The sequence below is a fragment of the Rousettus aegyptiacus genome, unplaced genomic scaffold, assembly GCF_014176215.1.
Source record: "Rousettus aegyptiacus isolate mRouAeg1 unplaced genomic scaffold, mRouAeg1.p scaffold_m13_p_16, whole genome shotgun sequence".
Classification (NCBI taxonomy): domain Eukaryota; kingdom Metazoa; phylum Chordata; class Mammalia; order Chiroptera; family Pteropodidae; genus Rousettus; species Rousettus aegyptiacus.
This window is the reverse complement of record NW_023416291.1, coordinates 42332561-42357765: the sequence shown is the minus strand read 5'-3', so window position 1 is coordinate 42357765 and position 25205 is coordinate 42332561. Positions and strand designations below refer to the sequence as shown.

Below are 25205 nucleotides of genomic sequence, written 5' to 3'. Positions count from 1 at the left end.
CCGATTTCTCATAAAGTAGATTTTGAGGCCCAACCAAGCACACGGTCCTCCGGAAAGCACATGTGCCCTCCTCGGGGGCTAGCCACTGAAGACTGCTGTTGGAACCCACCATTTCATTAGGTGTCTGAAAACTTATAAACTTATAATTCCATCACTTCATTTTAATTAGCCAGAATATGTCAATAGCTGCGCTGTCCATTAGCCACATGTGGCTATTTAAATAGATTAAAATTAAATAAAATTAAAACTTGATTTCCTTAGTCAAACTATCCCAGGTGCCACATTGGACTGTGGGTTCAGAACATTCCAGAAAGTTCTGCAAGGCAGTGCTGATCTATCTAGGGAAACTTGCCCTCACCATTTTGTTCCTTGTGAGTTCTGTCCATAAAGAGATGATAGATACTTGCTTCTTTCCCTCTATCTACCAATTTTCAAAACGAGTTGGTTCCCTAATACCTTCCAAAGAGCCCAGAGTCTTTCCTTTTCTTCAAGCACTAGCATGAACCTGTGAATTTTTAACACATTTGATACTCCAATTCAGGGATTCCTGTTCCCCCTCACGCGCTCACCTGCCCACCCTCAGCCAGGGGAACACATGGGGGTCTTTCTGGCACAATCCCAGTACCGTCTGAGATATTCCAATGCAGACTCAGAATTAAAACATTTTAATTTAAATGCTTTGATTTTATATTTATACTTTTCCTTGATGCTGAAAATGCTGGTTCTTAAAGACATCAATTACTGTTTCGTTTTTTTCTAAAATATATAATAGTAAGATTACTGGTATTGTTAACCTAAAACTAAAAATATGAATGCTAAAAACGGTTAAAGATTTAAGTTTTTTTCTTTTTACCCTTATGGTATCACAAAAACATTTACACTCAAACTATTATGTTTTAAAGTTGCGTGAAATAAATCTTGTCTGAGAGGTTAAGTGACCAATCTGAGTCACAACTGACATTCACCTAGATTCATTTATTTCATTTTGCTTTGGTTTTTCAGGATTGCCAACCCCCATCTGACATCCTTCTATCTTATAATTATGTAAAACACACACCTGGTGCTATGTGGAAAGGAAACTTGGATAAGTCTTCAGTAACCATGTCCCTTCTCATTCCTCCTCCCAGAGGTGACCATATGGTTCATTTATGGTTTATACTTCCATTTTTTTAAATTAAATGTAAGCAAATACACATGTCCATGTCCCCCCTTCCTTACCTTATTTAAAAGTGAACACACTACATCTCTTAATTCTTCACCTTGTTCTTTTTTTCCACTTGTCATTTCGCCCTAGAAAATTTGTCACGTGAAGGCAACTGTCCTTCCTTCACTGAGGGGCTCAACTCTACCTCATCAGTCCCCAGGCCCAAATGACAAGCATCTAAGTCATTTCCAGTTTTGCTAATTCAGAATGTTGTAATGAACTGCCCTATCAACAATCATTTTTGACAGTGTATCTCTGGGATACATTTTTAGAAGTGGAATTGCTGGAGTACAGGGTGAGTCTCCTCTGAGGGAGAGGATGAACCCCCAAAAGCAACGTATGTTGGTGCCACAGAGGTATGGTGTCCACCTCTGTGGACAAAAGATCAGAAAATGTGTCTTGAAGAAGCTTCAACAAGCATTATTCTTAGCATCAGGAAGACTGAACATCTTCCATACCTTCGTTAAGGGCCATCTACATTAACTCTTTCTGTGAACTGTTATTCTGTAAATCAAACCCATTTTTGATCCTGAACGCCCAGCACAAAGCACATCTCTCGGCACAAAAGCAATGAGTATCTGCTGAACGAACAGGACCCAACAGGCAAACTTCGAGGGTGAACCACGTCCATGAGCCCAAGCAGGGAGTGTGACCCTCTGTATGCACACCAACAACCACATACAATTGTGGGTGTTGCGGGGAGCTGTGTGATGCTCAGCACTTGCTGGGAGCCAGCCCTCCTACCCTGCTCCTCCCTCTGTGCCCTGTAGGTCCTGGGTGACAGGAATGGGGAGACCAGTTGACCACAGGTAATGGTTCAATCGAAGTGGGTGTGGGATGGTGCTAACCAAAGAAAAGCTAAAATCATCCAATTTGTTGGGCTGACTTATACCCTAGGACAAAAAGCACACAAGCTGACCTGTTTATATATCTCTAAAAATAATTACTCAAGGGTGTTTTTTGCCTGACACTGACCACCAATCACGTGCCACAACCATTCACAGCCTGTTGACAGCCAAGCACCAGGCCCACCCTCTTTATGGCTGCCCCATCATATGCTACCACCAGGACCACCACAGTCAACACCGATGATCCTCAACTAGCTCTAGGAAACCATAATAGACTTTGAGTAACTTGTCTCCAAAAAGCTCTAAGGGCCTGGGGCAGAAAGCCAGAAAGGTGGCTGGGAAGGCGGGGGAGGGGGGGATAAAATGCAAAACAACAGTCTGGAGGGTCCTCGAAACCTTAAACAGAGTTACCACATGACCCAGCAATTTCACACTGTTATGGATATACCCAAAGAAACTAAAAACATATTCACACAAATTCATGTACACAAAGTTCATAACAACACTATTCACAATCACCAAAAGGTAGAAACAGCCTACATTTATCCCAGATGAATAAACAAAATGTGGTCCACCCATATAATGGAATATTACCCAGCCATCAAAATGGATCAAGCACTGTTCATGCTACGGAGTAATTGAACCTCAAAAACATTACACTGAGCAAAAGAAGTCAAATACACAAGGTCATATGACATTGGTATAAAACGGCCAGAACAGGCAAATCCATCCATAGACACAGAAAGCAAATTAGTGGTTGCCAGGGGCTGGGGGAGGAGGGTTGGAGAACAGCTCACGAGGATGTAGTTGTTTTTTCTTTTTTGAGGTGATGAAAGCGGTCTTGGAACCAGATAGAGGTGGTGCTTGCACTACTCCTGAATATACAAAAAAATTCACTGAACTGTATACTATAAATGGGTGAATTGTATGGTGTGCAAATTATATTTCATTAAAAAAAATTTTTTTAAACACTGGTAGTTTGTTTTTGTCAGAACATTCTGGAAATGTTTTCCAGTCACCAGGATTACTTGACCATGCTCATATTTTCTTGCTACAGGAAGATAAGAGCTAAAATCTCACAAAACTGACCCCACTCTTCTCACACATTGCACTCAGCCCAGTGGTCAAGTTGAGTAGCCAGTTCTCACCCACGCACCTATGACACTGTTTAGGACATGCACCCCTTGGCGAGTCACCTGCTGGCTGGGCTGTAAGAGAAAGCAGCTAACCAATTCAGGTGGTCTCCAAATGGCCTCCAAATCTGATGATGACTCTCAGTACTACATTCTTCTCCAGGTAGGCAGCCCTCTGCCAAAACATCACTGGCTAGTCCCTACTGTCAACAGACAAAATCCCACTTGGATGACAGCAGGCTCTGCCTGCTGGGTCCCCCAAGAGCCCTTGACAGAGCCTGCACTTGAGAGCTCTAAGCAAGGGGGATGGGAGGGTGTGGCTCAGTTTCCCCCATGGACACAGGGTGAGATAAGGGCGACCAGTTTCAAGCACTAGTGCAGGGCCCTGCACTGCTGACAATGGTTAAGGAAAAATTCTCCCCGTTTTGGTCAGCATTGGGAAATCACATAAATGGCCTTAGGGCAAAGGCCACCTGGCTAGGATTATCCTCTGCCCCTGATCCTCAGAGAGGACAGATCATCCTATTTAGGCTGGGGCTTTTCAAGTGAGTGACCCCTGTGACACAAGAGGAGAGCAAAGGCCCTCCCTAGAAGAGGTGGGCAGGGCCTGGGCGGCCCCATGGAAACAGTCCAGCACACAATCCTGGAGGGAGTTGTCTCTCTCTATCTCCCTTGGGAGGTGGCCATCAGTTTATGAGGCAGTGCTCAGTTTCAAATGTTCAAGGAGCTAAAAGGCCCACTGGGCAAGTCAGAGCCTTCATTACAGATACCAGATCCCAAGCACTCACCTGGCTTCTGGGCATAGGACGCTGGTTCTACCAGCTGGCCATGGTGGCAGCTACGTCAAAAGGCAACTTGCGCCCACGTGCTGACCAACCTAAAGTGAGGGTCAGAAAAAGAAACATGAGTCTCCAAGGAAAGTTTCTGGAACATTCCACCAGTTTTAAAGGTCTCCAACCCCAGGGATTACATAGTAAAATTTTAAATTTCAACCAGATCTCTGTCTCTGATACTTTCCACAGGGGGCAGCTGAGGAAATAAACTTCTATCAGTCTCTGACCTATGACCCAATGTGGTGCTAACCAATAAACACTAGCATCACAGATGTTACCTTCTGCAATATAGGCAGAGACATAAGGTTGTACACAGCCACACACCAACATGCCAAAAACACAGAAAATGGTTTTAGGCTATGATTGTAACCATAATGACATTAACAGAAGAAATAGTAATACCCGGTACACTTAATAAATTCTTAGGAGTGATTTCCAAAAACTAAGTGTCTCTATGATTCCCCAGGACTACCCTAGTGCAGATTACAGAATAATACCCATTTTACAGATAAGGTATCTGATGTGTCTGACACTCGGGAACGTACCCAGGGTCACCCAGGTCTCCCTCTCCACATACGACCTCTTTGCTTCCTGGACTGTGTTCTCTGGCACAGACCCCAGGGAAACCACCCACCATTCCAGGCAGTGCATGGTTTGCCCTTAGAAGTTGAAGGTGTATGTGCCTAGGGATGGGCACACTTCACTTCTCAAATAGAGGCAGCTTCAGCTTCCTGGGACAACTCACACTTTTACCTCAGGGATTATCTCCACAGGATTTACAAAGGCCAGGGAGGAAGGGGCTGCCCATTTTACAGACAGGAAAACTGAAGCTCAAGAATGTTCGGGAACTCTCCCAAGGTCACAGAGACTGTTGGCCCCAGAACTTTCCCTTTGTGATGTAAAAGGTGCAGGCCTCCAGGCACATAGGCTGAACCCACTGACCTAGCCAAATTCCGGACTCCCAGGTAGTGCTGTCAGTTGTATCATGCCCAATATTGTCAGTATTACCACTGTTGTCATACACCGTGCCCACATGACAACCAAGGAGCTTGCTCTGACATGAAACCTTTATTTTTAAACTAGGTTCACAGGGATTTACACACACCTCATGGACAGCAAGAAAACACTCCCACAGGAGAACTTGCAAAATAAGCAAATATCAGTAAACTCTATTGGAAGAACTTTGGGCACCACGGAGCGCACAGCATCTTCCTCATCGAGGCCCGGGGCCAGCTGCAGCCATCATCACCAGGACTAGCTCTTGGAGAGATGGACCCTTTCTGCTGCTCTTTTTGGCCCCATTCAAGGAATGCAGTGAATACCATTAATCCTAGTTCTTTTATATCTCCTGAGCCTCTCCCTGCCATGGACAGAGAAGCCTCAGAAACAGGGGCCCTGGGTATTCTGAGCACCTGCTCTCTTCAGGATCAAGGTCAATACACAAAAGTCAGTGGTATTTCTACATACCGACAACAAACAACCAGAACTCAAAGCTTTAAAAAAAGAAATCCATTTACAATACCATAAATGTGAAATACTTAAGGATAAATTCAATTTTTAAAAAATGTGCAAGACCTATAAACGAACTATAGGAATATACGTTCCTGAAGAAATGAACGAAAATCTAAAGGGAGAGACATGTCTTGTCCATAGATCAGAAGGTATCAATTCTCTCCCCAAACTCATCCACAGATTCAGTGCCTTTCCAAATGAAAATTCCTAACATACTTTTTTGTAGAAACAAGATGATTCTAAAATTTATATAGAAATGCAAAGGACCTAGAATAGTGAAAACAACAGTGAAAAAGAGGAACAATTTGGAAGGTTTACCCTACCTGAGCTTAAGACTTAATCATAAGGCTACAGTAACCAAGACAATGTGATACGGACATAAAGACAGATATGTAGATGGACTAACAGAACACACTCATGCACATGTGGACAACTGATTTTCAACATAGATCCAAGTACCCTACTTCGTGAGACCAGAAGACACACTGGACATTTCCTTGAGGATTAACCTTAACCCTGCAAGGAGGGAAGGTCATCTTAACATTGTTATAACACACCTAGTGTATCATGAGTAGAATGCACCAGGTAAGAAGTTTTAAGGTCACCGCAGACCTTCATTCTCCACCACAGCTTTCTCTTCCTTAACTCATGGCACATCCAGTCTTCCACTTACTCAGATTAAAATCGGAAGTTGCCCCCTTCACTGGACTACCCCACTATCCAATACATTGGGAAATCCTGTTGGTTCTGCCATCAAATAAATCTGGGTGCAACCGCTTTTCAAACCTCCCCTGGCCACACCATCGTCTCTGCTGGGACAGAGACCTATAGATTGACTCCTCTGTTTTCACTCCTTGGCTCGAAACCCTCTGAAGACGCTGTGCTTGCTGAGAATGAAGCTCCCTCCTCTCCTGGCGCTGGAGGCCTGCCTGCCACCCACCGGTTCATCCTGCTCCGGCCTTCCTGGCCTCCTGGCCATGCCTCCAACACACCAGGCACCCTCCCATCTTGGGGTCTTTTTATGTTGTAAACAAAATTCCAGATATTTTATCATTTTAACATCAATTCTTAAACTTGCATCCCAAATTGAAAAGAATTTTGAAAATATAACTACTATACAATGATCCCTAAATGTCAACAAATGCCCAGTCTATATATATTCAGTTCACACAAGTCCTCAGAAATCCCTGTATGTGGCCTGTTCTAACGATAGTTGCTAGAGCATTTGTGCTAGCTGCTTCAGTCGCTCTCCTCCAAGATGGCTGACCCTTACATGTCCCAAGTCACTGCTCAAATGTCTCCCTCGCAGAGGCCCACCTTCCTCAGACTTCTCTCCCACAGCCCTGGCCTCTCCACGCACTCCACACAAGGCAGCTACTATGTCTAGGGACTTTCTCACCCAACAAAAACGTAAATGCCTGATGCCAGATTTTATTCCAAGCACCTAGAACAGTGTCAGATACATACCGGGTGCTCAATAAATATTTATGGGTGAATGAAGAAAGAAACTACCTGAGGAGCAGCAGCCCCTCAGATACAATTAGTGTGAAATTCGCAAAGGAGCCGAAACCAAGCAGAGACTACTTAGAACCATAACTGGGAATAGTTCTCTAAAATAAACTGTAATCTCTTTTCACTGATATATCATTTGAACTGTTTTTGCCATCCACCTCATACTGCTGGGTTTAAAGAGCTTTTACTGTTTTTATTTCCAACCCATACATTTAGAACAGTATCAAGTAACCCTTAAGTACACAATTACCAACACATAAGAGACTCTTCTGCTCCCTTGATAAATCATTATGGTTTGGCTTTGACCTTGCACCTGGGTACTCCACTTACACACATACACACCCCCCAACTCTATGCCCACCCCAACACAACGATTTCCCAGTCTGAGAGAGATCACACTTTGTGAGATGGCAGCCATGGTGATTGATATGAAATCAAGTCACTGCACTTTGGGCAACGGAAGTCCTTTGTTGCCGTTTCATCCTCTTGAGCTCAGGCAAGTGAGGTCGGCTCCCTTTTAACTTGAGGGGAGGTGCCCTGGCCAGATACCGGCTGCTGTCTGGGGAGCTCCGGTCATGAGACACTCAGGTTGCAGCACCCATGGTCAAAGCAGGAACAGGTCTCTGGGGCCATGGGCACCTGACCGGGAAGCCTGGGCTCTCCAAAGCACCCCCAAAGGACCCATCGACCCTTCCGAGGCCCAGCCCTATGGAAGCTGCGTACCTCTGGCCTCTTACCACCATCTGCACTCACCAAACACTTGTGCTGTCTCTAAAATTCTTCAACTGTGTCTGCTCCCAAATATTTACCACCCTGGCTCCAATCCAGTCCTGGGAACGTGACATTAGGCCAAAAACTTCCAAGGTGAAACCCAACAATACCTTCACTTCTCCCACCCCTAGGTCCACAAAGTCCACTTGTTTCACACAAACTGAGTACCCCTGAAGACAAGGGTCACCTAGACCCTCTCTGCCAACAGTTTTAGCAAGTGCACTGCCAAACTCTCAAGGAGAGGAACTCCCTGGCCAGTCCTATCAAAAAGGGAGAAACTGAGGCAGGGCAACAGTGGAGCATCTAAAGGAAGCCCAGAGGTCACACTGCTCCAACACATGCTGGCTGGCTGAAGGATTCACTTGGGCTGAAGGCTCGGTTTTCTAATCTGGGGTCAGCAAACAACTGCCTGGGCCTGTTGTGAATGGTTTTCCTGGGACACAGCCACGCCCACCTGAGTGTGCACTGTCTACAGCTACTTTACCTACAAAGCACAGCTGAGTAGCACTGACAGAGGAAGTATAGTTCCAAAGTCAAAAATATTGACTGATTTTTGAAAATGGGAGGAAACTGCAACCCTGACAGGCTGTGCAGTGTATTAGAGGGAGAGAGGTGACCCAGGCACGCTGGCGGACCCAGAACAAAAAGTTAGGGCAAAGGCACACCAAAGAAGTGCTCCAGCTCCATGCTGGCCCCAGGGGACAAAGTAGTACCTGCTCTCCCCAAGGCACAGAGCCTCATTAACCCGCAGAGCAGGGGAGAGCATGACTTGGCACACTAGAGGCAAAGAACCAGCCCCATGAGGGCCACAGAGCCAACAGCAAGGCCACACAAGCCCATCCTTGGCAACCAGAGCTGGCCTGTCTACACTGTCAAGCCAAGGTGCCCACTGGGGTAACAGCCAGTATGTGCCCTCCAGGTCCCTGATCTGTCCCTGCTTGTCCTCCCTCAGCCACAGTAACAGCCGCCTCACTGAGGGACGGGTCATCCACTCCCCATGCTGCACCAATCAGGCTGTTCCTAAAGCCTCTTAAACCCCCCACCCAATGTTCATAACACCTCACCATGGCCTTCAAGGCCCAGCCTGCATTTAGGCCCAGGTGACTTTATGAAGTCATCTGGCTTGCATGCACGCGCGCACACACACACACACACCCATACTCCTGCCTCCAACCTGGCCTTGTCTCCATTCTTCACACCCACATCTGCCTGTCTCCACTGCCAAGCATTTGCATATGCAGCTCCCACCACTGGGAAAGCCCTTCCTCCCATTCATCCTTCAAAAACAAGCACCTGTTGTTATTCAGACCTGCTCTCCCCAACCAGCCCCTACCCATCCTCGAGGACTACAGCCCATCATTTGGCACAACTGAAACTTGACATCTGACATGGAGCATTTCACTAGGTTCTCTTTCTCAAATGCTCCAAGAGAAAGGGCTCTTGCTCATCTCCTTATCCAATGCCCAACAATGCACACAGGAAGAAATGGGAAATGCATCCTCCGTGAGTTATAAATATCCAATCACTATGTTTCCACCATGGACTTGAGGCAAAAACATAACAATATAAATATAAACTCTATCCAGGAAGAAGCAACATGGAGATACGCATGGCCACAGCCCACCACAGCCCACGGGGGAGCTCTTCCTGGCTCCTGCACACATGGCTATTTAGAGAAAGGCACTCGGAGGTTCCAGAGGCCTTGTGTCAGGAAGGGCCTCCCCTGTCACCGCTAAGATGTGTGAGCTGCCCCAGCACCCATGTGCCCACACCTTGCACTCCCTTCTTCCTTTCCTATCCCACCGTAAAACACTCAGCCACAGTCCTTCCAACACATCCCTGTCCTCTCCACGGCTTGACTCAACCATACCCTCCCTTCTCCTGGGCATTCCAGTTGTCCCTCTCTTTCACATCACCAAACCATCCTGACCTAGTGCTCCCTCTTGATGAATCACAAGCTGTATGAGCCCACCTGGACCCTCGGGTGGCCCCTCAGTCCTTGAGACCATCCTGAGGACCAAGTAACAGGCCCTGTAACTAGGCAGGTTCTCAAACAGAATCAACTAACTCTTACTTCTACTAGTGTAATTAATGTTATTCCTCAAAACAGACTCCTTTCTAGAGGTTCCTTTCAGTGTTTCCACTCTTGGTCCCCAGCAGTTGCCCGGGCAAGTCCACACAGCAGTTCAAAACTTCAGCTAAACCCTGGTATTTAAAATACCCAAGAATCAAATGTCCACATCTAGACTATTCTGAGACTTTGTGAAATGTTGGAAGTGTTTAGCATTGAGGATGTGGTGCATTACAATATTAAAGGACATCCTGAAGAAAATGTCACAAGAACAAAAGAGGAAATGACTTCTACATTAATAACAAGGACCTAGGAACTGGTGTCTCCCACTCTTGTGTACAATAAGATGTGCCCTATTAAAGGAAATTCTCTGACAAACAGCCACAGGAAAACAAGGAATACCTTTGATCTCCCAGCTGAGAGCTGGAGCAGAGAAGCCCTCAGATGTTCCTGGACTCTGTTCTCTGAAGTACCTTGAAGAATCTAGGAGTCCTGTGTCGCCCCACTAAGCTGGAGGAAGTACATCCAGGCCCCACCCCTCTACGGACCAAAGAACACCCATGGAATCTTTGTGCTCCAACACTCCCAAGATGATGTTACAATGAGCCTCCTAGAACCACACATATATATTTTTTTTAATCCCGGAGTACCTGGTGCATGGTAAGCCATCACACATAACTGTCTTTGTTCCTTTCTCCCTAAGCTAATTCTTGGAGAATAAAGTGAATGCTCTCATGACGATAAAGGATATTTCTGAATTCAGAAAGGTTCCATTTTTTTATTGTGTTAAAAACACATAACATAAAATTTATCATCTAAGCCATTTTTAAGAGTACAGTTCAGTGGTGTTAAGTACATTCACAATGTTGTGCAGCCATCTATTTCCAGAACTTTTTCATCTTGCAAAACTGAAATTATCCCCCATTAAACACTAATTCCACATCCATTCCATCTCTGCCACTATGAATCTAACTATACTGGGGACCTCATATAAGCAGGATCATACAGTATTTGTCTTCTGTCAGGTTTATTTTGTTTTAGCGCAATGTCTCCTCAAATTATTTTTAACCCTTTGGGGCCAAAGTGTATACAAAACAAAGCTCATGGGCCTGATATACCACAGTCAAAAGTTTGGTTCTAAAACCCTGCTCCCCACACCAGTCATGTGCCTGACATCCTCTACTATTAATTAGTGTTTCCCACCACTCCCCAAATAAATTACACAAAAAGACACTGGCACTATAAAGAATCAGAATGGTAATACAGAGCAACTAAATGTAATGCCTCAGATGCACTTCAAATGTGCCTGTCTCACCCCAGCTCTTAGCTCCCACAGCACTCTGTCTCCCTGGACAGACATCTTCCAGCCCTATCTCACAGCGGTGAATCAGGGAGTCAAAAAGTACCTGTCAAGTGAACAGTAAAGATGACTAACATGTCTTGTGCACAGCTTTTCCTAAAAGTGAAAGGAAGCCAAAGACATCAGAGCCTAATCCAAACCTATTCCCTGGCGCACCTGGGTTAGATTTATACAGGCTGATCAGGGGAATGAGCCCTGAGCTTCCAACATGTCCAACTCTAGACAAGACCTAGACAACTAGCCCAACAGCACACCCACTGATCCACATCACCAAAAAGGAAAACACTATCCCCTTCAAGTTCTGAGCACGAATTCCACCTATCTTTTGAGGCAGGGCCAGGCCCAGGCCCTGGGCGGAGACCAATAGATGCTGCATGGAAAACAGTAACACCGAGGGACCTCATGTGAGCTGAGGTACTCCTCACTCACAGAGGGAGAGTATTTTGTTGACCACTGTTTCAGACAGGTAAGCCCAAAACACCCCAATTTTTGGGTAACTTCTCCTGAAGAGACTAAGAGTAAGGGGTTGAAAATAACAGTCCGGGGTTCCCCACCTAGTTTGGCTTGGGCAAGCAAGCAATCTCCTTTGCAAACATACATGTCCTTATATGACTGATAACTACAAAACATGCCAAGAGTTCTCCTGGGACGACTACCACAGGGGGAAGCTGGGGAGGGGACAAATGAGTCTCCAGGACCAGTCAAAACAGGAAAATTTGGGAGTGAGGATCACAAAAAGCCCCATCTGCAGAAATCACCACCTCTGTTGCAGCAGGCAGCCAAGAGGAGTTTCCAACAGCTTCCAACTCATTCCCAAGAAGCAACATCCAGGTGGCCACAATGCTGTATGGCATCTCAACCAGCTATATTAGCTTCATAGCTGACTTGTGTTTATTTTCATGTCAAGAAGTAAACCCTCCAGCCATTCTATTCTTGTGGCAAGTTGCTTGAGTTTGTTTTTAAAGAAGCAACACCTTATGACACAGGTGGACCTCCTGGAAAGACGAGAATCCTTTCACCAATGGACAAGATGTCCTGTGCTCCCTCTGAGAGATCCCGAGCCACAGGTACTATGTGCTGCCTCAACTCAAGTCCCCGCAACTTTGGGCCTGTATGTGTCATGAGAGCAGGATCAAAGCCATCACTGAAGCACCTCTTCCATGTGCTGAAGACAACCCCTACTCGGCAACCTGCTCACTCCCTCACTTGGTGACAAGGTACCAACCCTGATTTCATATTCACAGGCAAGGAAAAGACCAGAGAATCCCCCAAGTCTCTGAGGTGCAGCATGGAGGCCATCACTGAGCCATCTTCGAACATATAGTGCCAAAGCAGCTAGATCCGGCACAATCTTATAACCTACAGCAGATGCTCCCCACAAGTTTAGAAATCTTACCTTACTTTCTGGAATATTTTTCTTTGGAAGAGAGAATGGAAAATTTCTGTTGTTCAGAGCACCCAGAGGGAACAGCATTCTGGGGCAGCCCCATCATTTACAAATAAAGACCTGGGCCTAAAGGAAAAGAAATTGATAGTCCTAAAATCCAAACAAAATCTACCCATAGTAGTTCACAAAACTTATCCCTGCAACATCCAAGGTAAGACCAAGTGCTCCAGTCAGCAGGCGGCAGGTAAGAAGGCAAAAATCTCACTGAAGAAAGGGAAACGGGCAAAAGTTCCACTTCTCACCTCTAACTGCCCCTGCCTCCCTCCAGCTGTACAGACCTGGAGCTTCAGGGGGCCTCTGCCACCTTGATCCCCAGGCTAGCAACAGGAGGCTGGGTACAAGTGACTGGTCTATTGAAGCTGGTAGTTTCCAGAATACTAAAGGATCTGCCTAGATCCAAATTCAGAGTAGTGAGCACTTAGACAGACGGTAGGGTCAGCATCATCTACCCACAAACCTTCCAGATGTCCCTAATCTAAGTTTCAGACAAGAGGGTAGACTTGGTAGAATTCTAGAAATCTGACACTGTCTTCAAATAAGAACAACCTATAATCATCTGACCAATTAAGCTTCCGTAAGAGACAGAATTGAGTTTCTTTGACCATTAGGGACCAGGTCAAAGAGTCAACACCATCTGGTAACTTCTTGGACAAAGATGGAGCTGTTCACCAACCACACTAGCACCGATGGTCTTGATTGAGGCGACATGGTCAACCCAAAGGGTCCAGGCCAATGAGCCGGTTCCCAGCTACAGATGCTTCATCACTGCTGTGAACTCTAATGACGAAGCACAAAAAATCTCACTAAAATGCTGTGAAGTGCAAGGGAAGAAACTATAACAATGGCAACATCCACCATTAAATTATAGCTTATATTATACATGACAATTAAGAACAAATTGAGAAACGATGTAAACAGACGCCATACCTACCTGACAGTGTACCCAACAATGAAAGTATGGTCAGAGGATGTCAAGTACAGAGGGGCTGTTCCTTGGCAAGGGTATTCAGAGAACTGTCAACTGTGCTCAGTGTCCTCAAACCTAAAGGGTAAAATGAGACGCCGATGGAGGTGAAGGTGGGCTGCACCTGGCTTCTCTCAGCTGTGAGCGCTTCCCAGCACCCTGCATGGTCACTTCCTATCATGTAATCTTCACAGAAGGCCTGCTAGCAGGTACCAGGAGGACACAGGGCCTGCCCACTGGTATTTCTGCTCAATGTGTCCAAAAGCAAGCCTATCTAAATCTAAGGAGCACAAAGGAAGGAAACTGTGCTGGGGGTCAGACACCTGGAAAATCCTCTAAGGACTAAGGCAGCAAAGGCCGAACTGCCCTTTGGAAGCTTTAGAAGCGTGAAAGAGGTCTGCCCACTGGGTTGCAAAGGTGAGGAGACCAGAGTCTTGCAACTATCTTGCTGCTTCTGACTCGAGAGTTCTACTTTCTGGTAAGAGGTTTTAGTACTAAAACTGATGTGATATGAGGGGCAATGCAAAGGTTATGTGCACCTCTGCCTTAAAATAAGAAGGCCTGAAGAAATCTCCAAGGGCCACAAAGGCTCTGGCTGTGCCCTCAGTGGGAATTCACCTGAGCCTGAGACGAACCCCAAAGTAAGCTGGGGAGTCCCATAAAAGGCAGAACTATAACACACAAAGTCCACGTCCAACACAAACTGTAATGTCCTCCTTCCACTTGCACATACCAGGGTGACTGCACAAGTCAGGTTCCCCTCCAACAGGCAGGGCCAGTATAACGTGTGCACAAGCATATGTGTACATATGCATATACACCCACACAGGGCCAGTTCATTCAGGTCCCAGACAGGCACACACACGGCCAGAACACACTCTGTCTTCTGGGCAAAGGTGCACTTCTAAGCTGTCAGAAGGTGAGAACAGAGATCACACATCCCAGAGAAACAATGTCCTAAGTGGGGTCAAGTTCCCAAGCGACCCACAAAGTCCACCTCACTCCAATGTCTCCAAACACAATCCGACCAAGATAATCCAACTTCAAGCAAGGCATCCCCTGGGAAGTCACCTAGGGTCCCGAGCCACCAGCCCTCCCCCTGCAGGGAGGCTGACAGGCAGGCAGGGGAGAGAGGCGATAAGGAGGGGCAAGACCAGAGGCAGGGCCATGAGGGATTAGTGGTGGGGATACCTAAGCCTTCACTGGGCCAGCCTTGCAGTGGACCATCTTGCCTCCTACAAGGCCCCCGCTACTGCCCTGCTCGGCCTTCAGCCACTGCACAGACCCACCAAGTCCTACCTAACCAGCCAGCACCAAGATCCACCCTGAGACCTAGGCCCTGCAGGTCTGTCTCCAAGATCTCCGTGACACTTCTGCTAGCGTGGGGGCTCTCCCCGTGGTCCAGAACTCCTGAGTGTTCATCGGATTTTGGTGGGACAGAAAAGGGAGTGCCTGAATTCATTGAGAAAGCTACCACTGGGCACACAGATTCAAAATGCTACAGAAAAAGCACACTGAGGACAACCTTGAGAACATCATCTTTAACATATTGAAAAGACATTTTGTTACTAAAACAGAAAAAGAATAGCATAACAGTGGCTAACAATTATTGAATTCTTTATATGGTACCAGGCACCATGCCAGTACTTTACATGCCTGATTTCATTTAATCCCCATAACCACAGAACGAGGTACTGCCGATGTTACCCACACTTCACACAAGGGACTGTCACTGTCATCTGCACTTCACACAGGAGACTGCCAGTGTCACCAACATTTCACATGACTGACTGCCACTGTTACCTGCACTTCACACTGGGGTCTGCCATTGATGCCCACACTTGATAGATAGGTGAGAAAGCTGAAGCTGAGAGAAATCAAGGTGATTAGCCAGGGTCACAGGACTAAGAAGTCAATTAGGAATTCAGACCCTGCTCCCCATCTACCAGGCCCAAGCTCAAATCTGAACCACTGCAAATCAGGGACAATCTGACTTTAAGGCCATCCTTTCCTAGAGCAAAGATCACCATACCCAGGATTCCTCTTCTGAGACATAGACCAGTGGGAAGGAAACCAGTTCCCCTGCCCACTGACACAAGGAGTGTGAGGACAGCAAAGGGCTCAGGGATCAGCTTAGGCCCTGAAGGGAGGCCTTCTCAGGTGGGCAGTACCCAGGACACACACCAGCCCTCCCAGCTCTGTGTATGGGGAAGCTGGCTGCCACATCACCTAACTCATCTGATTCCTCACTCCCACCCTCAACTCCAAAATCAGGACCCTGATGGTGCCTTGGACATTACCAGCCAGGTACCACTCTCTGACCTAAGTCACTTTCTCCCCAAGTGCCTAATCCCCAAGGCTCCTCTCCACAACCCCTCCCCACTCCAGAACCAGTGTCATTATTTGGCGGGACACCCACCTGTCAGCTCTGTGAAAAGAGCCAGGATTTGAAAACATTAGAGCAATGCATGAAACAAAGAAACTTTCTCAAACCAGGAAGGAGCAGCTGTTGGAATAACTTATGTGGATATTTCAGAGAAGTGTCTTAATCACTCTAGGTCTTCCTGGAAAAGTGTCCAAAATCTCAAGCTGGAAAATCTTCATAATCTAGAAAATGTGGGTTACCAACCAGCTCACAGGGCACTGGAATTACACTGAGCCTCTTCTTAGTTCCTCTATTTGCTACAAAAGCTACGTTAGGGGTTGTGTCCCTCTAACTTCCATCCATCCATCACTACTTCACTCTTGGGAAGCAGAGCAGAACAAACTCTTCCTACGTATATGAGATAATCCCTCAGATATTTCACTGTCATCTATCGTTCACTGCACTCTCATCTAACACAAATTACAATTAGTTTGGGGAGGAGGAAATGAAAGGACAGATCAAGTCGGCACCTCAGCCCTCAGCTACCCAGCAGAGTCACAGGGGCATGCCTCAGAGACATGCCCTGGAGGGCCCTGACAGTCACACAGGGCCCTCCACACTTCAATCCACTGAGTCCTCCAGTCCCAGAGAAGCAGAGAGTGGCCATGCAGGGCGACAGGCTGGGCTGTCTCACGAACACCGACCTCCCAAGCAGTAGACAAGACTTCAAACCAGGACCTACCTTTGTGCGAACTCAGCTCCCCTAAAACTAAAGACCCATAATCTGGGTACCTGTGCCACCTTCCAATCCTCGTTCAGCTACCACCTCTCAGATGTGCACCTGCCCATTCTCTCTTTCAGGACACCCTACCCTGTCTCCTCATGTGGCTACAGATTCCCAAGGGCAGGAATGGGCCATCTCACTCCATCGCTAGACCACAGGAGCACGGCACAGGTCGAGCAGTGAAGGGACCCCAATTGCTGAATGGACAGATGACCTTGTCCTCGGCCCCTGGTATCCACTTAGTCCCCACCCAATCTCCACACACAGTGTCTCTGACACCTGTCCCTTTTTATTCCCCACCAGACAAATTCAAGGCTATATTGGCTCATGCCTGCCTTTTATCAATGGCCTCTTCTCCTAACTGGCTTCCCTGCCCATTCTCCTCCTCAGAAACCTCTGAAGGCTCTTCATGCTTTTAGGATGAAGTATAAACAGCCTTCCATTTAAGGTTATCAACAATAATCAGACCAACTTGCATTTTTCAACCTTCTTTCCCACTATAAATGTCCATATAAACCCTGGCATCTGGGATCTGCCAAATCCATCCCTCCCTGACTCTTCAATGCAACAATACTCCTTGTGAACAGTCTAGTCCAGTGTATCAAACCTTTCCCACAAGAACTGTAAATCCCAAGACCAAGAAAACTGTATCTCTTCTCAGAACAGTGGTGAGGAGGGGACATGGTGGATAGGATGGGGGACAGACACAAATCAGATACTCATCTTTCTCACATCATGGCATGTAATAAAAATGACATTTGCACAACACATTTGAGTAAAATGGGGTGACTCATATCCTGAGGTGCTGGCCAGGGGCTGGGGCCACCTGACTGCAAGGACATCTCTGCACCCGTTACCCATTCCAGCCCACAAGCTAAGCAGCTCTGCTTACAGAATCAAATCCCACAGGCAGCAACACATCTCCTGCTCTGGTCATTTCACCATGTGGTGATAAAAAGCCTGCACTGCATTTCACTCAATAAGGTACCAACCAGAGTAGCTGACGTTGTTAAATGTTAATGGGTTAATTTCTTTAAATAACTTAAAAAGCTCCTTTCCAAGTGATAACCTGTCTATTTCTGCTGCCTTTTGTGGCAGAGTCACCTGATCTTATCTATGGAAAGTAAGAGGAACCCCATCCACACTTCCCAAGGGGGTAAGCAAGTTACCTGATGGCCCTAGTAACAGGAAAGGCCCTCCATTCCATCATGAGCTGAGATCCTGACTCACCAATGGGCCTCCTGGAATTCCTCACTGCCTCAGCCCTTAATCTTCTCTCCTCCAAACAAAACATGTTCAACCCCTCTAACCAGTCCTGTGATATGGTTTAAAGACCACTCCAGCAGCCAGAATAGACTCCCCTAGATTTAGAAATTATGCAGTAAATAACCTCCATCAATGCTTTTTAGCAGCCAGGTTGCACTGTTCTAAAATCATCCAGGATCCTTAGAGTGTCAAGGCCCTTCTCTCTCTTGCCCTGGATTAGCACAGTTGACCATCGGGGAGTCTGGTCTAGGACCTGACATCTAGCCAGTTCCACCTTATTTCCAAGGGTTGCTTTTTTGGGATCTTGAAATGATCACCTGCTTGTCACCTGAAGGATGTCTACAAGTAAGTGCCATTACTTTTTTTAATAGATGGGAAAAGCAGTTTTATGCTCTTAAAAATTGAAAGCCATCACCCACTTAATTCCAGAACAGGAAACACAGCTACAACTTTTTTTTTTTTTTTTTAATGGCTGCCCTAAGATCTTCCTCCCTGAGTCCTGTCCCATCCTCACAACACAATGACCTCGGGGCTCAAAAAAAGACAAGGCTCTGAGGAAGGAAACCTGCCAATGGACCTACACAAATAAAGGGAGGAGGAACCTAAAACAAAACTAACCAAGCCATGAAGAAATAAGGACAACAGAGATGAGACCAGGGAAGCTCAAGGAAGAAACAGAGAACTGGTTCCCTCCCTTCTGCAAGTAAGCTCTGGATAGGACACTCCTTCTCCTGGGCCTCAATTTCCAGTGCATAATGCCAAGGGGTGCCCCACTCATCTTGATTAAAGTCTATGTGCTGTATAGCGGGCATACAGCAAAACTGCACACAGAAGCTATCTAGTCTCAGGTGAATCTTAAACTTGTCTGTTGCCCAAAGACCAAAAATAGTTACATTTCTAATGCCCTGCCTGACAAATATAAATTGGCAGTTAGGCTGCAATTACATTTTAATCCAGACTCAATACTTTAATATCTTTGCCCAAGAAAACTTCAAAAGCAGACCAAGCAACTCCTACCATTGACACCTGAGGCTTTCAACCTCCTCCACAGACTACAGGGTCAGAAAATGTCACTTGGGTTGGAAAGAGACCCCCCCCCCAAAAAAAAAAAAAAAGGGAAAAGAAAAAGAAAGGAAGAAAGGAAAGTATCAACAATACAAACTAAAAAACTGAAAGTTTGGAGAGGGAAGGCAGGAGACAGATGACCCACGAACTGCTGAGATGGTCATTTACTCAAACAAAAGTATTAAGGAAAACACTTAATCAAACCCTCAAAATCTCCTAGGGTTCCAGTGGGTATAGGAAAATCCCACCCAGGGAGAGATTTGACTACAGAATCCTCTGAAAGGACCACCACCACTGAGGGGAGGGTGTGAGCATTAACCCTTTAGATGCACAGGAACAATACACAAGCCAACAAAAAATGAAGTTCAGGTGTTCTGTCAATGATACACAAGTCCTGATAACATCATAGCTCTGCAGTAACCCCACCAATTCAATCAATGCCTTCAAATCAAGAATTCAGTTTGCCATGCTATTTTCCCCAAACCACTAAGCAATTAGGGAAAATGTGTTTCCTCTGTGGATGTAAATGAAGGTTGTTGCAGCAAAGTTTTCAGAACTGGCTGTCAAAGTGAGCCTGCCCAAAACACACAAGAAAACTAACAATCTGTTGTCACTGTCACAAAAATCCACCAGGTGGAAACTCAGCGACCTGGCCTGAAACCTCATCTCCAAGGTCATGGTGAGCAGCTGCCTTCAAGGTAAGAGTGTATTAAGTAGAGTTTAACAGCCACTGACTCAAGGGCTAATTGCACAGAACAATTGGGACTGAAGGAAATGTTATGCTGGATTATATGTAAATTTAAGGCCACAGGTTTTCACTTTACTTATGGATAATCTAACAGAAGTTTTTAGATGAGATCTTACAGTGAGCTCCCAAGACCTACAAATTGTTAGGTTGTGGTGGAATTTTGTTAGGAAGAAAATCTAGCTCCTTGATCTGTTTCATTGTGCCTGATAAATGAGCTGAGAGATCCTAGGGGGATCACCTAGTAGTTGTCACCTGGGAGAAGGATTTTGTCTCAGAGGTAAATGGCATAGCAGGGGCTGGGATACCCCTGACTAGCAACCCCCACGGCCATCCTATGAAGTCAAAGATACAGGCCCCATCTACGGATGAGAAAGTTGAGATCAGGTGGCCACGCAATCTAAGACTGAAAAGTGGTAAACTGTAGCTGGTGACAAAGCTCCCAAGCTGGCTAGAGAGCTGGAAGTCTGGAAGCAGGTCAGGATACAAGCCTGGCTCTCCCATTCACCACTGCATGCACCATCAGGCAACCCACTTCCCCTCAGTGGCCAGAGTCCACTCAAGGATAAAGCCAGAGATGCAGGGGTCCCTCTTAGTTCTCAAAGGCAAGACTCCATGACAGATCTGCCTGGCAAACATCTTCCCTTTTCACATATGAAGGGGTTGTCCCTGAGTCAGAATGTGGGGTTCAGTAAGCCAAGGGCCAGGGAAGGGGCTGCCTCTCTTCCCCTGGTAAGGCCCCACAAACCCGGCAAACCTGTATCTCTAGGAAGGGGCTGAGGCTAGTGAGAAAAACAGGTGAGGCTAAAATCAAAAAGGCTGGCGATAAGGCCCAGCTGTAGAAGGTGACCCTGGTAATGTCACTCTCTGTAGGGGACTTGGTCTTCTTCCATCTGGACAATGGGGACAGGCTGTGGCTCTAAGGGTATACAACAGTGACAGTTTGTCCCACAAGCATGAAGGTGTTCCACATTCACAAGCAGCAAAGCAGTCAATGCTTTTGTGCCTCATCTGTTCTAGTCATAACGGTACTCACTGAACTCCAATTTATTGAGCAAGTACATGTTCTAGGTGCTGTTCTAAGCCATTTGCATTTATTACCTTACTTACTCCCAACTCAGCCATTCAAGGTAGACAGTACCATCCCCTTTTTAGAAATGAGAAACAGAAGGCGAGGTTAGCAAGGTCACATCATAAGGAAGTGGCTGAGTGGAGCTCACACCCAACCTGTCTGAGGCAAAGCCAGGGCGGGCCCAGGATGCTGGCCACAGGGACCTACTGCCTGGGAACAGGCCCACGGCCTCACCCAATAAACAGCAGGCGGCACTGTACTCGAGTGGCCTCCCTGGCACCAGCAGGAGCTGGCTGGCCACTATATTGCAGCAGTATTATTTAAAGTGTGCTCAAAAGCATCACCTCATTTAGGCTGAATTAAGTTTGAAGGTTCGAAACAAAAAATCTCACCAGCAAGGCAGGTCAGGTAAGGTAGGGTCTAGAAACATAGCTGCACGAGTCTTCAACTTCAAACAAATGCAGACTTTCTCTCCAATCCCACACTGCCTCCCCCTCCCAGCCCCTAGCTGCAGCTATGGTAAGTAGCCTCAAAGTCTCACAACCTCAAACCTTCCCCCAAACTTGTGCCTCAACTTGCTGGGAGCCCCCTTTCAGGTACTGGTCACCCTCTGCCAGCACATCCTATCTCAGATGCTGGCCTTTCTGTTCCTGGAATGGATATCAAGTCTTCAGTCCTTTCATATAAATAACCCAAGAACTGGTAATCAGAACAGGAAAGCAGGGTCCCTGACAAACTCACCTGTGAAACAGGTAACTTTGTGAGGATCAAGAACGAGAAAGTGGGTATAGAGAACTGAAAAGCTGCACGGACCCTTTCTCCACATTCTGGTGAATTCTCAGTCACTTCCTACCGCTACCTCCAGGTATCCTATTAAATTCCTTTGTCTTCTAAAAGACTAACCTACATTTTCATCAGACAAAAAGAGGTCACAAATACAGCCTAGAAAGCGAGGGGAGGGGCAAGAAGCCCATAGTCTGACATTCCTCTTGACTATAAAGTCCTGGATCACGTCTGCCAGAATCCATGTATGTGCAGGGTCTATCCCCAGCTGATACTTGTTTCTAAGAACATCAGTCTCATTATTTTCACCTCGCTGCCACCACTTCAGGTCCCCTGCTTATCTCAACCTTCTTTCCATGCTGCCTTCCTAATTCAAGTCAAACGTAGCTTTGTAGATAGGACATAAAATAAGTTTTGTTACCTAAAAGAACAGCTAGCTAAGGCCAGGCAATCTAACTCATCTCCTAAAACAAATACTTCAAGAACATCCATTCTAACAATCAACCACACTTAGCAGGCAGCACAGTTCTATAAGCCTCAAACTATGACACCGCCAACTCGTTCTTCTGGTTTTGCCGCACTTCCTGACCTGACAACTGTTACAAGGAAATCCTAACGATGCTCTATTACCCAGGACAACTGCTTATGAAGACCTCACCCGTTTCATAATCTTCATAGTTTTCTGCACAAGCATAAACCCAAATATCAGGCAGAAAAAGGTCTAGGGTAAATAGCCTTGGCCATTCCACTTGATAGAACAGAAACACCCAAGTCCAAGCAGGTAGTTCTCCAGACAAGTACTTAGGTTGCCCATGCTTTTAGAGGTTAGCATACTCATGGTCCTTAATTGAATTCAGTGGTAAGGGTATTATATTTTTGTCTCTGCTGGGACTTAAAATATTCAAGACTCTGCAGGTCATTCTTATTTTCTCCCAAGAGAACGAACACCAGAAAATGCCAACATTTCATAATGGCTTTGCTACCTTCCCACTCATGTCCTTCAGGAGCATCCTTCAGTCGTCTGTTATCTAAGGCCCAACGAGGTCCTGGCTCTGAGATTTATCACCCCACACTGGTCTCTCAATCTCTCCTTACCCTCTTTGATGGGATCCCACTGTTCTCGAAATAAATCCTAGACCCCCTCAGCCCCGCATCTCATCTTCCTCATGTCTCTCTTGCTCTCTCTCTGCTCTGACCACGCCAATCTTCTTTCAGCCTCAAGCATTCTCTGCCAGAAACACTCTCCCTTTTTCTCTTTACCTACTCAGCTCATACTTGTCCTTTGGTTCTAGTTGGAGGAAGGACCCTTTGAGTCTTTTTCACCAGGTGTCCGTCTCTCCTTGGCCCTTGTAAGTTTCCCCATGGTTATCTGATTAATTACGATTTCTCTCCACTAATCTCACTGTAAACTCCACTGAGCAGAGATTCCTAGCACAGTGCTGGAGGCACAGTACAAACTCTGATATTTATTAAATCAATCAATCCAGAAATCACTACTTGCAATGCCAGAAATTCACAAAATAAATGATGCAAAACAAGTGAGAAAAGCTACTGAAAAAATGGAGAACTGGAGTCTTTAAAATGTGTTTTATTACTCAAATAAAAATGTTCCTTATTTTATTTTTAAAAAATAAAGTACAGAGATACCCCAAAGTTTTGGGTTTTTTCTCCCAACTACTGCTAATCATAATCAAGAGCTTTGTTGTTGACATTTTAGTACAAATCCTTCCAAGATTTTTTCTACCAAGAGTAGCATTATTTCTTTCCTCACTATCAAAATATTAGATTGTAGGATCTGCCAAATGATACTGCATTAACAGAGATGACTTGACATTTAAAAAAAAATGATGTCATCTGAGTGGAAATAACAATACATCCAAATCAGTAATATAGAAGCCATCCCATTCTCTATATCACATCTGAGGTGAGAGGCATTCCTCTGTAAAAACCAGCTTCAGAATCTTAGGAGACGAATAAAGAGATGAAAGATGAAGGGTGGGGGAGTGAGGAGAGAGTCTAGCAAATCACTCTCAAAATTCTCATTCTAAACTGCTTCCTTTAGAAATGAGCCAACTTTTCTGGGTTGGAAGCTGAGGAAGCGTATGCAAAGAGGTGACTGTGGCTTCGCTCCTTAAAGGCCAGCTGGAAACTCCGCAACAGAGCATGGCTACAATAGTATCACCTAGTCATCCCATACCTCCAAGCGGAGGTGCTCTGGAGCCTGGACAAGTAAATGACCTTGTGTTGTAGGAACTCCCAAGAAATGCTCACACATTAGGTTTGCAAACAAGAACATTCCTGGACTCTGATGCCCCATATGGTAAGTTCAAGGCCAGCTCTGTCTTTCCATCACTCAGAGGACTTGGGCAAGCAGCCTGGCCTTCAGGAGCCTCAGTTCCTCACCTGTAAAGTGAGGACTGTACTCCCCCTACCTCATCGGATTACTACTGGCACTGAAGACATCTGTGTACTGAGTTTGGCATACAGTAGGCACTGAAATCTGGGGGGCGGGGAGCTAGTGGGATCTATTAGCCTTCTTCCTCAGCTTGCTGTCAGGTCTAACAAACTACTAATCTTACATACTGACCATACTGATACTGACTGGGTGCCAGCAAAAATTATTTCACATAATCTAACTTAAAAGAAAACTTGTAACCACTACCAGAAGAAAAATATCAACAAGACTGAAACAAATGCACAGAAGTCTGTCTGTCTGTCAGGTTCTCTGTGCTGTCACAGCCAGAAGGTGTCACTGTGTGAAATGGACACACAGAACCAGAGATATAACAAGTACTGTGAACTCTAAGAAAACTGAAAGAAGTAAAAGGGTGAGGAAGAGAGAAAATTAAAGGCTCAAGTGACTCACCTGGACTTTGATCTAAAGAATCCAAAGCTCTTAAGGCAAGATGAACGCCATACCTAAAGACGTTAGGTCAGATACACAAAATTAAGCAGTCCCTGCAAAATTCCCAGAGCAAGGCAGAAACGTGCACCCAAGGGTTGTCATTCAGTTCCCTGGGGAGGGGTCCTCATTCATTTCTGGGTCCCCGTGTGTGCTCACACACCAAGTGTCAGGAAAGCTCTAGGCTGGGGCCCTGCCCATAAGCCTTTCCTTGTTGAAGTGATCAATTGCGACTCTTGGCAATAATCCCTTTAAAAGGCCAGCTGCTGCTGTCTAGTCACTGATGCCGACCCATTCCAGGTGGGAAAAAAGAAATCAATACAGCCACTGCCTAAATGGAGAGGCAAATTTAAAGTGCAGGGCCCTGTGAAGGGTTGGAGCCCCAGAGAGGGGGAAGGGTCCCGCGGCTCCCGGGGGTCAGGCAGGAAGGGCGAGAGCAGGGGGAGGGCCGGCCCTGCAGGCGTGGGCGCGCGGGGACTCTTATTCTGACACGGGATCCGCCGTCGCCGCCGCCACGGGGTCCAGCGCCTCGGCCCGGCCCGCCCGGGACCCCCGCCCCGCGCCCAGA

The 25205-nt window shown here is 46.2% G+C and overlaps 1 protein-coding gene across 10 annotated transcripts in view; it reads right to left on the bottom strand.

Annotated features, from left to right (window-relative positions):
- GATAD2A (GATA zinc finger domain containing 2A) overlaps positions 1–25205 on the bottom strand; it is an 88586-nt gene that overhangs the window by 50472 nt on the left and 12909 nt on the right. For 4 of the 10 annotated variants that reach the window (XM_016132335.2, XM_016132339.2, XM_016132336.2 and 1 more), the window contains exon 2: positions 3974–4062. The exons of 5 other annotated variants lie outside the window; for them this stretch is intronic. In XM_016132335.2, the coding sequence (XP_015987821.1) occupies positions 3974–3988 (15 nt within the window). In that variant the 5' untranslated portion in view covers positions 3989–4062. Of the gene's footprint in view, positions 1–3973; positions 4063–24601; positions 25080–25205 lie in introns of those variants that run through there. One more of the 10 variants, XM_016132337.2, reaches the window with a different exon arrangement.